The 12,912-nt window shown below is 41.0% G+C and overlaps 1 protein-coding gene across 1 annotated transcript; it reads left to right on the top strand.

The window, feature by feature from the left end:
• Nucleotides 1-1,973: 1,973 nt before the first annotated feature.
• ccng2 (cyclin G2) lies at nt 1,974-11,210 on the top strand. Its single transcript, XM_049604353.1, has 8 exons — nt 1,974-2,118; nt 4,131-4,288; nt 4,541-4,678; nt 4,982-5,232; nt 6,190-6,268; nt 6,401-6,499; nt 7,519-7,718; nt 9,995-11,210. Exons 2-8 carry the CDS (start codon nt 4,184-4,186, stop codon nt 10,125-10,127), a joined length of 1,005 nt encoding a protein of 334 aa, XP_049460310.1. The 5' UTR covers nt 1,974-2,118; nt 4,131-4,183; the 3' UTR covers nt 10,128-11,210.
• The last annotated feature ends 1,702 nt before the right edge of the window (nt 11,211-12,912 follow it).

The following is a 12,912-nucleotide window of genomic DNA, read 5'->3' as shown; positions in this document are numbered from 1 at the left end:
TTATGAGCAATTGTATTTTTTTTAAACTCCAACAAAGAGTTTATCATGTGTTTGTGATTATTTTTTATTCTATATGTTTATTGCTTATTTGAGGGCATAGAAAAAACAGGCCTAGCACATCATTTAAATAACAGTGGCCACACTCAGGGTGACTGGTACAAAGTAGTTGTGGTAAAAATGACTTATACAGAAAAGGAGAAATATACACAGCAAGGTGCTTCATCTAAAAAATATTATTACAGTACCCCTTGCCCTGAAAGAATTTCACTACAGAGTCCCAAAGTTTATCAAACGCAACACCTTTATCTTCATAGAATCTCAGTATCTCCAGATGTCATGCGTTTGCCATTTAATTTAGCTACAAATCATGTGTGGGAGCAGAGGCCATTTTCCACACTCGTAAAAAATACTTTCGTTGCAATCATCATTCCAAATAAAACAGCAACAACATTATTCATACATTTCAGGTGGATATATCCATCCTCCTAAAAATATCTATTTACCTTTTACTTTAGTGACAAAAAAACACAGAATATGAACGATAAGAAGAGCTGGCTTAAATGACAAGAAAAGCAAATTCTGTATTAACCATAAGCGTCCATATTATATTCATCATTCATACTGGTAACCTGTTTGTGTCATTGTATACTGGTTTGCACCTTACTGTTAACTACTTTTACTGTTTTGTACCCCATGGTTAGCTGGTTTTTATATTTTAAACCTTACTGTCACATATAGTTCTATATCTAGTATATATTTGCTTTATATTGTATTTTACATTTGCTATAAATGTGGTTTTCTGCTGTTATTGTAGTCCTTGTATACTGCACGCTCACTTTGTATCTACAACTCCTCTAACTGTTTTGCAGCTGCTGCACAGCAGTTTCCCTAGAGATAAATAAAGTCTTTTCTTATCTTATTTATTTTCATTGCCCGTTTCATTTCAAGTAAACTCAACTCTGATTTACAGCAAAATGTAGTTGTAAACCTGCCCATCCTAAGGAATCCACATTCATCGAGCAGACACACATTCAGTAATCATCAGGAATTAAGTTGACTTTTAAATGTGGACACAGTTATTGTGACAGATCTTGGAACATCAGGATGTTTGTTACAGAAAACAGGACCAATGTACACAGCATCATTGCATCGTAGTAGTAATATAATAATAATACATTGCAGTGCCTTTCTCCAGCAATTTTTTTTGTAGTCCAACTTAATCAGCTGAGTCATTATTAGTTTGCATGATATCAACTTTGTGGTTGATTCCTCTGTAACTTTGACAATGATGTAATCCAGGGAAGTGTTGTGCACTGACGTTTGGAGATGAGGTGGTGCCTCAATAAAGCGGAACTCCAAAATTTTTGCTGACTTTTCTTAACCACTACAACAGACCGTTAGTGCCTGAAGAAATGATCTGAATATGACAACAACAGCTAGACAGAATTACATACAGTGTGTCACTATTGTTTTAAAACAACAATATAGTCTGTTATATTGGTGGGTAATTGCCTTATATATTTGTCTGTATTTATTTCCCTGTGTTACTGACACTGCAGCCAGGCTGGGAACCATTTTTAACATCCACAGACGTTGTTTCTGACATCTATCATAGAGTCAAAAGGCACTACGTAATGCTGCGATTGCGTCAGGACTGTACCGCCATCAGCCAATCACAGGATCCCATTTTGGGCGGACTATTTGAACGTACCAAACTGCGGCTCTCTGATTGGCTGAAGGAAGCGTCAATCAGAGAGGGGTGGTGTCATGTAGCAGACAGGCTGTTCTTCTATTGTAGCGGCATTTATGGGTGAATTGACTATTAATTATCGATCTAAAGCACAAACCGCTCGACGATAATGATATTAATTAAGCTAAAACGTTAAAAAAGCCGTAGTTTTGTGCTTTTATTTGTACTGTTAACACCGAAAGGAAGTGATTGCTATTCTCAAACCCAGCCCTCTGATTGGTCGCTGCCGTGTGACGTAGTATGTGGGCGTGAGCGTTGTGAACATCAACAAAAGAGAGAAGAAGAGAAAGGAGAAAGAAGAGAAGACGAGAAGGACTGTACGTTACAGCACAAGACAACAGATATGTGGATTTAATTTGCAACAACAGGTAGAGTAAACCTTTTAAGATATATTTAAATTACATTACACAAACTACTGCGAACTACGTTCGCCTTTTTCTGCTAACGTTAACAGAGGAGAGGAGATGAAAGTGAACGGTCGACAATGGAGGCTTAATTGTAGCTTTAATTAACCAAAGAAAATGAGTGTTGGGAATTAATAACGTGTCTATATTTCCTGTGAGAAATATGAACCCATAGCACAGCTTTGACAGGGTTTGCAGGGAGCGTTTGTAATTGTATTGTATTATTGTCTAGCTGCAATCTCTGTAAGGGAATGGTGGCATTAAAACGAGTGCTTTCTTTTTATTTTGGTGGCTTTACGATTAAAAATAAGTGTGATATTCTGTTTTGCACGTACGCCTTTCTTCCTACAGTCAGGGATGTGTTTTTCTTCACGTCTGTTGTTATTGGTTTCCCCTGGATCCGTCTCCTATACAAAGCTGGGCTTTTTAACACGATTAAAACCACAACGACAAACCATAACAAGCACATTTTAATCGACTTAATGCGTTTATATCGATTTAATCTATAAAACATTCGTGTTTTAATCGATGCTGGTGTTAAACAGCACAGTTTAATGGACCTTTTAAGGTTTGAGGAATGAAAAGGAGCAGCCCCTCCCCCGCTCCGACCACAGAGGATTTAAAAACGTTAGCTAGCAGCGGCTAGCGTTAGCATCCTCGGTTAGCATCCGCTATAAACGATAAAACTCAGAGTTTCCGGCCGTGTGGTTTGTGTTTTTGTGTGTTTTCGGTTGTTTATTAACAGACAGGACCTTGGAAAAGCAGTTGTTTTTCGGTCAGGGGACAGGGAAGGCGTCTACCAGAGGAAATCTGACACCGGAGCCCAGCTGAGAGAAGTGGGCTGGGCTCTGAGCTGTGACCCCTGTTAGGGCTCACCGTGAATGTAGGCCAACAATATACTGTAACCTTATGGTAATAATACTCAACACGGCTCTTACCAAACATGGATAAATAAAGGCATTATAACAGCTCCCCAGATATAAAATAAGAAACAATATTTTCTCATTTAACACAATTTCCAAATAGTCTTAAAACCAGCTGTGTTTGTTGCTGTCTCCAAAAGTGTCTTTGGCCATAAAATACAGTTTATTTCATTTTAAATTAAACACATGACTGGTTTGGTGCACAAATACAAAACTCTTTAATGTATATTTAACATATATTACACATATTGTATATATCTTTTGTTCTCATGTCTCCATATGTTTAAATTGTGTTGTGCAATGTAGCATTATACTTATATTTTTATACCTCTAAACTTCACATACTAATTTACACACCTTAATGTAGCATAAGGCACATTTTTATATTTTTACACACTTTACATACCAAGCATATACACATATTTTTTTTATTTTAAACACTGGCATTAACATTGTAGCATAGTACACGTATTTTATTTTAATATTTTTACATACTTCGCACTTTATTCTTCTTATTTCTGCTTCTGTAACTCTCAGTACTTAACACCAGAGACTGTAAGGGTTTGCAATTTCTATCTTCACACTCAAAGATGACAAAATGGCACGCACTCTCCAGAGCCAAAGGTTACGTCTTTAGGTGTATTTACAGAGGAGAAGTTGGAAGCAGAGAGGTTTACATGTTTGGATAAAGACCTGCACAACCAATCCAATCAATCAAAATTGTCCTTGATAGATTTTCTCTTGATTAATCGTGGTGGTACAGGCGTTTCTGACTTTATTTGATTTTTTTAAAATAGGTTTTGGAGGGGGTAAATTGACATTGTAAATGAAACATGTAATACCAGACTCATCAGAGAACTACTTGTATACTACAGGAGAAACAAATACTTAAACTGTCTAAGACACGGCAAACTTTAAAGACTGACAACTGATCCAGATTACAGTTGTGATTTTTGTGGATTATATTTGTACTTCGAACCGGTCGGGGGACTTTCTGACATGATTTCTTGGTTGTGTTGTGGAGCTCAACTTTGGTACTTTCCTGTCTTGCAGTGAAAAAACTGTGCTGAAACCAAGAGATTACTTCCTCCAGTGCCGGCTGAAACATGGATGCCTTCAAGCTGATGAAGGAGCTGAGGGTGAATTATGAGCAGGAGGCTTATTATCTCCCTAAAGAGACGGGGCTGAGCCTCATCGAATCCACAACACGGGTGAGCACACATGGAGCATTAATCTGTAGTCGAGTCAGTAAATGGGAAATATTTCTCGGAGCATTACCCAAATTTGGAAGTTCAAATATATTTAAATTTTTGAATAAAATGCAAAAATAAAATAATGACTTTCTGAGCTGCTTTTCTAGTATCACTGGCAGGCCTTTGAAATACTTCTCTACCAAAATGAAAGTAACCCTCAGTGTGTGGCAGATAAACCAGTTTAATCAACAACATATCTTTGTTTTCCAGGATGACAGCCGGATCTCGGCCAAGTGCAGAGACGCCAAAGTGGAGGACCTGTGGAGTCTGACCAGCTTCTTCGGTTACAGCACGCAGACCTTTGTCCTGGCTGTTAACCTGCTGGACAGATTCCTGGCCATGATCAGGGTAAGAGATGCTCTCACCTGATAGGACCAGACACGGGACACTTTAGCTTTGTTTTTCTGTCTGCGGTTAAAAAGGTTTGTAAAAGCCTGAAACCTCTCTAGAGTCAGTGTAACAGCAGAGAGACAACAGAGTAAACAAGTTACATAATAAAAGTATTGTCTGATTTATACGTCGTACTTCCTTAGCGAGCTTGTTACTAAATAATAAATCCACTGCAGTGAGTAAAATTCTTGTTGACGTTCAGGGGGTTCAGTTCAGTTCAGTGGTCCCAACGGTTACTTACTCACGTGTCGTCCGCCTCAGATCCAGCCGAAGCACCTGTCCTGCGTCAGCATCAGCTGCCTCCACATGGCGGCCAAAGTGACGGAGGAGGAGTGCAACCTGGCGCCTACCGACGAACTCATCCGCATCGGACAGTGCAGGTTCACCGTGTCCGACCTGTGCCGCATGGAGAAGATCGTCGCTGAAAAGCTCAACTTCAAGTCCAAAGCCATCACTGCCTTAACCTTTCTGGAGCTGTACCACCAGATCACACTGTCACACTCCACAGACAGGTGAGAGCAACACACATAGGGAATTATGGGTAACCTAAAAGGCAAATTAAGTTTCTCACTCATACTAGGGCGATTACAAAAAACGTTCTCCATAAGGACATGAGAATACTTTACACTCCTGCTAGTTGTCCCTTGTTTTTAGATTTATCCATTTGTTTATTTCTAAAAAAAAATCTGCTTGTAGAGACTTGGAACTCGCTGCACATAGATATTTACAGTAACATTTAGTCAGCTTCAATCTTTAGCTACAAACACACACTGTACATTTATTAGCTTCAATTAATTTCTATGAAAATCTGCTTGTAGAGACATGAACCTTGTTGCACGCAGGTAATCAAAGTCAACATTAGCTGTCTCTTTTCGAAATATGCAGGTCTGCAGCCCTTGTCGAGGCACATCCAGGATGTGTTTCTGAATGTGAACATAAAATACCAGAGTTCAGATCCGTGTGTGAACGCAGATTTTCCCATGATTTGATTGGCCGCGCTCCTCCACACCACTGCTTGTTTGTGACAGCGGTTGCACTTGAAATAGGGCAGCAGTCAGCTATCAGCATCTGACTGAAGTGCACTGATAAGCTCTGTTGTTAACGGCCACTGAAAGCAACACCACACACTTGCATAACCCCGACAGCGGGTATTGTTTTTAATGCATGGGTGCACTTTGGATCAAAACTCAACACTTGCACTTTAAATCAAGTTTTTACAACGTTACATGTTTTATAGCAGCCTCAAAAAGCTTTAAAATCCTTGAGTTAGTAGTTACGTATGTCTTATTTTCTATAGTGTCTTAAAAAGTGTTGATGTCATGACTGAGTTATTGTCTGGGAAACATCATTAACCTGAAAACAAAGCTGAACCTGACTCTGTGTGTGTGTGTGTGTGTGTGTGTGTGTGTGTGTGTGTGTGTGTGTGTGTGTGTGTGTGTGTGTGTGTGTGTGTGTGTGTGTGTGAACAGGAAGCAGACTCTGAGCCTGGAGAAGCTGGAAGCTCAACTCAAAGCCTGTCTGTGCAGGATCTCCTTCTCTAAAGCAAAGGTAGGAATTCACCGCAGGGCGTCGGAGGTCAGACGAGATCACCGTGGCTCAGCACTTTAATGAGACGCTAATGTGACAAATGTGAGACACTGGAAGAACATTAAACATGTTTCTGTCTGTTTGTCCACGCAGCCGTCCGTATTAGCCCTCTCCCTCCTGAGGCAGGAGATCGAAGCCGTGCAGTCGGAGGACATGTTGGAAATAGCCTATCACATCCAGAGACACCTAAAGGTAAACATGCACGACTTTGTTACACAACTACTCAACCAGTGAGGGAAAGCAAACACCTGTGGGAACCTGATGCATCGGAAAAAAAGAAACAGAAAGTTTTTCCCACAACAGAGACAGCAACACTCTCAGCAGCAGCTCAGAATAAATTTAATTCAGAGGAAATACGAGTGTAAAGCAGGTGAAATTAACCGCTGCTATCAGGTCACAGACTCACCCGCAGTAACCTCACACAAACATTAACATGACAAACAACTTCTTTAACCAGCCACACAGCCTGCAGGCTTTTTTAAATTCCATCCAGTTTTTGGCTAAACGTAAGGGAAGTGAACGCAACGCAGAATTATGTTGTGATCATGTTCTGATTGGCAGCAGGAGCGGGGGGTGGGGTTTGGGGGGTGTCTTTATTCTTGGCCCAGCTCTGGTTCAAAGCTTTTTTTTTTCTGTGGACGGCGGTGGTTATGTAACGAGGTGTCTTGTGTTGTGATGGCTTGACTCGACATGTTAAAGGAAATGAGACTTTTGAATGCTTGTAGTCACGGTGGGATTTCTGAAAACTGTCCCAAATGTTTGAGCTTAAATTCTTAAAGCTCTTCTCTATCCATCATTAAATCAGAAAATCTTCAGTTTGCATCCACTTCTACTTCCCTGCCAAAGTACACATGGTAATATAGAACCAGTATTGGTTTATTTTTTACATTTTTTGTTTTGTTTTTATTTTAAATTTAGAAAAAAATACAGTTGTATGAAAAGATTATTGGCCCTGGTATGTTGCTGCCACTGTGACACTTTTACTCAGTTTACAAACACTTAAAAGGTTCAGGTGCTCAGGTTTCAGCACAAGCCTACAGACACAGTTTGCACCTGATTTCTCTCACCCTCCTGACCTGTAAAAAGAAACCAGGTTACAGTTTACAGGGACATACTGTTGAGTAACTAGAGTGTTTTAAATGCACTGATGTCAGTCAGCGAGCATGGCCCAGGGCCAAATTGCTAAACTGTACTCCTGTGTTTGGTTTCAGATTACAGACGCCGAGCTGCTGCTGTGGAGCGAGCGTGTGGCGCTGTGTCTGTCGGACTACGCCTCCCCCGAATGCAGCAAGCCCAACCACAGGAAGCTGCAGTGGATCGTGTCGCGGCGGACTGCCCAGAACCTGCACAGCTACCGCACCGTCCCCGAGCTGCCCACCATCCCAGAGGGATGCTGGGATGAGAGCGAGAGGTGAGAGCCACATACACACCTGAGCAACACGCTAACGCTGTCAGAGCCCCAAACACACCTGAGCAACACGCTAACGCTGTCAGAGCCCCAAACACACCTGAGCTCCAAACATGCTAACGCTGTCAGAGCCCCAAACACACCTGAGCAAAACATGCTAACACTGTTATAGCTCCAAACACACCTGAGCAACACACTAACGCTGTCAGAGCCCCAAACACACCTGAGCTCCAAACACGCTAACGCTGTCAGAGCCCCAAACACACCTGAGCTCCAAACACGCTAACGCTGTCAGAGCCCCAAACACACCTGAGCAACACACTAACGCTGTCAGAGCCCCAAACACACCTGAGCAACACGCTAACGCTGTCAGAGCCCCAAACACACCTGAGCAACACACCAACGCTGTCAGAGCCCCAAACACACCTGAGCAACACGCTAACGCTGTCAGAGCCCCAAACACACCTGAGCAACACGCTAACGCTGTCAGAGCCCCAAACACACCGGAGCAACATTTCCTCAGAGCTTCTTCTCAGAGTAATAAACGACATGTTATGGCGTGTTAACCCAAGTATGCACGGCTGCGTGTAAATGGGAATATTACAAGAATGTTCAAAACCCAGAGTGTTTCGTGCACGTTAACGTAGTCAGTGTGAGAGCCCCAAACACTAGTGAGCAGGTCATGTAATGCAGGAAGTGCAAAAGCTTAATGACGGAGGAAAAAGACGAGGTCGTTGGGAATATAAACATTTTCCTTAGATATATTAACGAAATTATGAAGGAAAATATGCAACTAAAATTACAACAGTATCCTGCCATCCACAGAAAAATAAACTTTAGTGGCCTCCAGTCCTTCTGAAAACACCGGTGAACCTGTGAACTCACAGCTTGTAGATAATTCACACTTACAAGGTTGTGAAAACCACACGAGGGGGGTGGTCATATGGACTCTAAACGCCATGTTTGAAGGCAGCAGGACACCATCAGAGCCACGAACACAAAGCAAATAAATTAGAGATATCTTCTGTACAAAGAATACGTTACAAAGACCAAATGTGTGCTGATGAAGATGTCAGACTGATGTTGTGTAACAGACCGCTGTGACAGAGACATTCAACATCATGAGGAGCAGCCGGACACACCTTTTGTGTCAACACACACACACACACACACACACACACACACCAGGTGTTTGTACAGGAAAATTTCCCCACAATACTATGGAAAGTGTGTGTCTTTACACTTGTGTGCAATCCAGATAGTTTACCAGAAATTAAATAACCCGTAAGCGCACTTCATGTTTGTGTGTGTTAACGGTGGATAATCTGTTAGTTTTAACTTGCACCAGCTGGAAGTTAATTTTTTAAAGCCTCACCAGCATTGAGTCATGAAACTGTCACATCAAATGACACACCTTTACAGTAAAGTGTGTGTGTGCTGTAACGCTCCTCTGAGGCAACCAGCTGTGCAGCAACACACAAGTTTCTGCTGTTTTGTAACAGCACGTCACAGCCCAGCCCCCTCTGACTGTCTGAGCGTGTCAGGGCCTCTCATATCTCCCAGCACTGTGTGATGGGATGTGTGCGAGTCACTGGTCACGTCCCACTGACACAGACATTTCCATGACGTCACATGACACCACTGGGCCTCACCTATATGTTACAAGGAACTTCAGGAGAACAGTGTGTAAAGACAAGGGGAAGGAAGTGAAAGCCTGTCGATGGTCATCTTTAACCCACAGAGCGTCGAGTGTTTCCTTAATTCATTTTCTGTTTTTACGACTTGAGATTTCAGTCAGCAGAGTCAGACCGACTGTCACAAGTCACAACATGAGATCAGGTGATCTCAAGTGGCAGCAGATGGTGTGCGTGAAATGGAGGAACTGTTTCTTTACTCATACGTTTGTAAAAACTCCCCGTCATCTTCTGTCCCAGTGTGACCGAAATGTTCAGTTCAGGAAGTATAAAAACCCTCAGAGGGAAAAGTGATGTTTGTTTACACCATTAGCTGATCCATATTTCCTCATTTATACTTAACTGTATTTCTTTTATTCATAGTTTTACATCCTTCAAACATCAGAAATTATGACCAGTGTGTCACAACTTCAATGTACAACAGCCAAGAAAACCATTAAGGTTTTTTTTTAATGTCCGTTTTCACCACATGTCAAACCTTATAAACCCTCTGACTGAATCCAGACTCCACCTGAAACTGTTTGAACCATCTGTGTGTATAAACGTCTCCACATACTGACAGTGTGTCCCTCTGTGTCTCTACAGCGAGGACTCCTGTGAGGACGTCATGAGCTCAGGCGAGGAGTCCCTCAGCAGCTCTCTGGGCAGCGATGCCGAGGGGCCCTTCTTCCCTCTGCACCTCCGCCGCCAAAAACACCGCCAGCACCTCCACGCCTGACGCCTCCAACCACCACCACGTGCCTCGCCGTCCCCGCCTCCCCCTCTCTCTCTAACTTCTTAACCTGAAGTCTTTAATTTATTGTGTAGTAAGCTCCGGTGCTGGCGGAGAGTCACACAACAACTGGCAGCTGAGCGGTCCGGACTCTTCCTGGTAGACTGTAGTGTGTAGATGTGTCGGTGCATGTTGAGATGTCACATTCCAGGACGCCAGATATTAACGTTAAACAAGCGACGTTAGGTTAACTCGGTGCAGCGTCTGGTTTTTAAGGTGCTGAGATAGAAGACGCCGATTTTAAAAATTCTCAGATGTCAGTTTAAACCAGAATCGGTTCATGTTCTCGACAAGATGATTTGCCAAAATGTGGTATTTATTTAATAGAATGTTTTTCCTTTTACTGTTATTAATCTAAGACTGCTTTTATTGAGAGGAAGGAGGAGTTTTATTTGATGTGCAGAAGCTGAGAGCGGCTCGTTATCAAGGTGATCGAGACTTCTGAGACCTCAAGGTACAGAAAGAAGTCAGTCAGACCAGCTGACGTGATCGCCACTAAACCGTCTCTATTTTCTGGACTACAGGGTTGAAAGCTGAATTCAAGCTTTGACAGAAAACTGTTGCTCTCACTTCTGTAGCAAAGTTTCATTTGCACACTTTTCTTTTTGTGTGAAACGGGCAGACTGGACGTTTGAGTTTGTGTCTCGGAGAGGAGATGTGAATCCGCTCCATTTCGACCCTGCGGGGTGTCCAGATAAAAACATTTAATGAGTGTATGTCTGTGGATGTGTGTACGTATGACTCTGGTTTAAAACTTAAAGTTGATTGTTTCTAGGATGTAGCTTAAAATAAAAAAAAGTTGGTGGTGTTTTTTCCGCAAGGATGCTGTACGGAACAAAATAACGCTGACCGCGTGTCAACAAAAAGTTGAAAAAATTTCAAAAATGTTAATACAAAAACATGTAAAACTGTAAATGATGTACAAAAAAATCTGTTAATAGTTCTTTGTAGATATTAAGTTATTTATTCTCATTTTGTCACCTGTACTGAAAAAAAGTCTAAAATCTTATAAAAAATGTTATTTTTAAATCTGTTGTCTGAGTGTTTCTTTCGTCACGTCTGAAACCAGCTGATTGGAGACATTTTGTAAATCAAACTGAAGGAGTTACTGAATGAACACATGATGCAGATAAATGAAGAGAACTGATGATGCTCTCTGAGGTCACGGAGACGTACAAAATTTAAGTCCTCAAGAAGATATTTGCTTCAGCATGACAGCATTAGGAGCATCATAAGAGGACACAAATCAAATATTAAAGGTAATATTTTGAAAAAGGATTGTAATATGAGAGTTAAGTTGTAATTGTGGGGCTGGAAAAGCTGTGGGTTACATCATATTTCTGAATTATATTAGCTGACAGATGACAACTGTCAGTAAATTAAAATAATAATTGGAGAGATATATATTAACAAATATTTTAGATGCCATCAATTTTGAACAGGGCTCTTTCACAGTATGGAATTTAATTTTAGTTATTTCCAGGTCTGGATAAGTATGGGGGGGAAAAGGAGAATATGGAGAAACACTCTTCTGTATTTTCTCAGTGTTGTACAATCAGACTTGGGTCCTTAAATATGAGGGAATTGGGCCTGGAAATTCCTTGATCAAAGTCCTTGAATGATGTTTCAGAACCCTGTGTTAACTTCCTCTTTGGGCAGAGATGTTTGACAGTCGAACGTCATCCAACTTTCAGCGTAGGAGTGTGGACTGAGATGCCACATTGGGTAAATGCAAATATACTCGGATTTTTTCATTTTTTTGTGTATTTATTTATTTTATTTTGTTTTTGTTTTATTTATTTATTTAAATATTTTTGGGGGCTTTTGTCTTCATTCAACAGGACAGCTATAGCTTGAAAAATCTACAGAGAAATTCTACACTTTTCCAGACTGAATTTTGAAATGGAAACCTCATATGAAACAGTAATACGGTCCCACAGTGGCCCTGATATTATGGTGTATGTCGGCAAACTATGAGACTTCAAAAATTTAAGTAACAACTTACTGAAGTTTTATACTCAATGCCTCTTTTGTCTTTGAGAAAACTGACTGTAAAGCTTTAATGTGTATGAATGAGAACCCAAACCTTCTTTAAATGGTTTTATTCAAGTCTCTTTCGTCTTGTGTGGAAAAGCAGATGTATAAAAATAATTTATCACAGCGAGCGAAACAGCTGGGACAGAGAAATGCCAGATGACACTCAGACTTTCTGAGTGAACATTAGAACACTGAACATTGGATTTCACTTTTAACAAAACACACACACACAGTCACACACACAGAGTCGTACACACGGTCACAATTATCACCAGATCCTAAATGGATGCTGATTTTAGCAAATAAAGTCCCAGGATGTAGAAAGTAAAATAAAATAAATAAGTACTTTGAAATAAAACTGTTTGTTCTCACACCGTACAGAACAGCATGAATGAGTCCTTCCATTTCCAACAAGTAACAGCAACTTCTTTTTTCTAATCATACAACTCTTACCATCATCTAAAGTCACTACTTTTAACTTTAAATTGATTTAAACTCAAATTTCAAAGCTCCTCACTTCCTTTTCAGCTTTAAAGGATAACTTTGGTATTTTTCAACCTGGGCTCTATTTCCCCATGTGTATGTGTGCGTATGATTCATAGGTACAACTCGCTCTAAAGTTCAGTATTGAGAGAGGCGGATGCAGCCGGGAGCCGCAAAACGAGCTAAAACGGTAACGGGGGCAAATGCGTCC

This window comes from Epinephelus fuscoguttatus, linkage group LG18, assembly GCF_011397635.1.
Source record: "Epinephelus fuscoguttatus linkage group LG18, E.fuscoguttatus.final_Chr_v1".
NCBI classification, from domain to species: Eukaryota; Metazoa; Chordata; class Actinopteri; order Perciformes; family Serranidae; genus Epinephelus; species Epinephelus fuscoguttatus.
The sequence above is the reverse complement of the archived record's forward strand: the minus strand, read 5'-3'. Positions and strand labels throughout refer to the sequence as shown.

What these genes read in the sequence shown, in the direction of transcription:
- ccng2 (XM_049604353.1), top strand. Translation starts at nt 4,184, where the DNA reads ATGGATGCCTTCAAGCTGATGAAGGAGCTGAGGGTGAATTATGAGCAG. An exon ending in TCATCGAATCCACAACACGG is followed by an intron (nt 4,289 to 4,540) that starts GTGAGCACACAT and finishes TTTGTTTTCCAG; the next exon opens with GATGACAGCCGGATCTCGGC. An exon ending in CTGTCACACTCCACAGACAG is followed by an intron (nt 5,233 to 6,189) that starts GTGAGAGCAACA and finishes GTGTGTGAACAG; the next exon opens with GAAGCAGACTCTGAGCCTGG.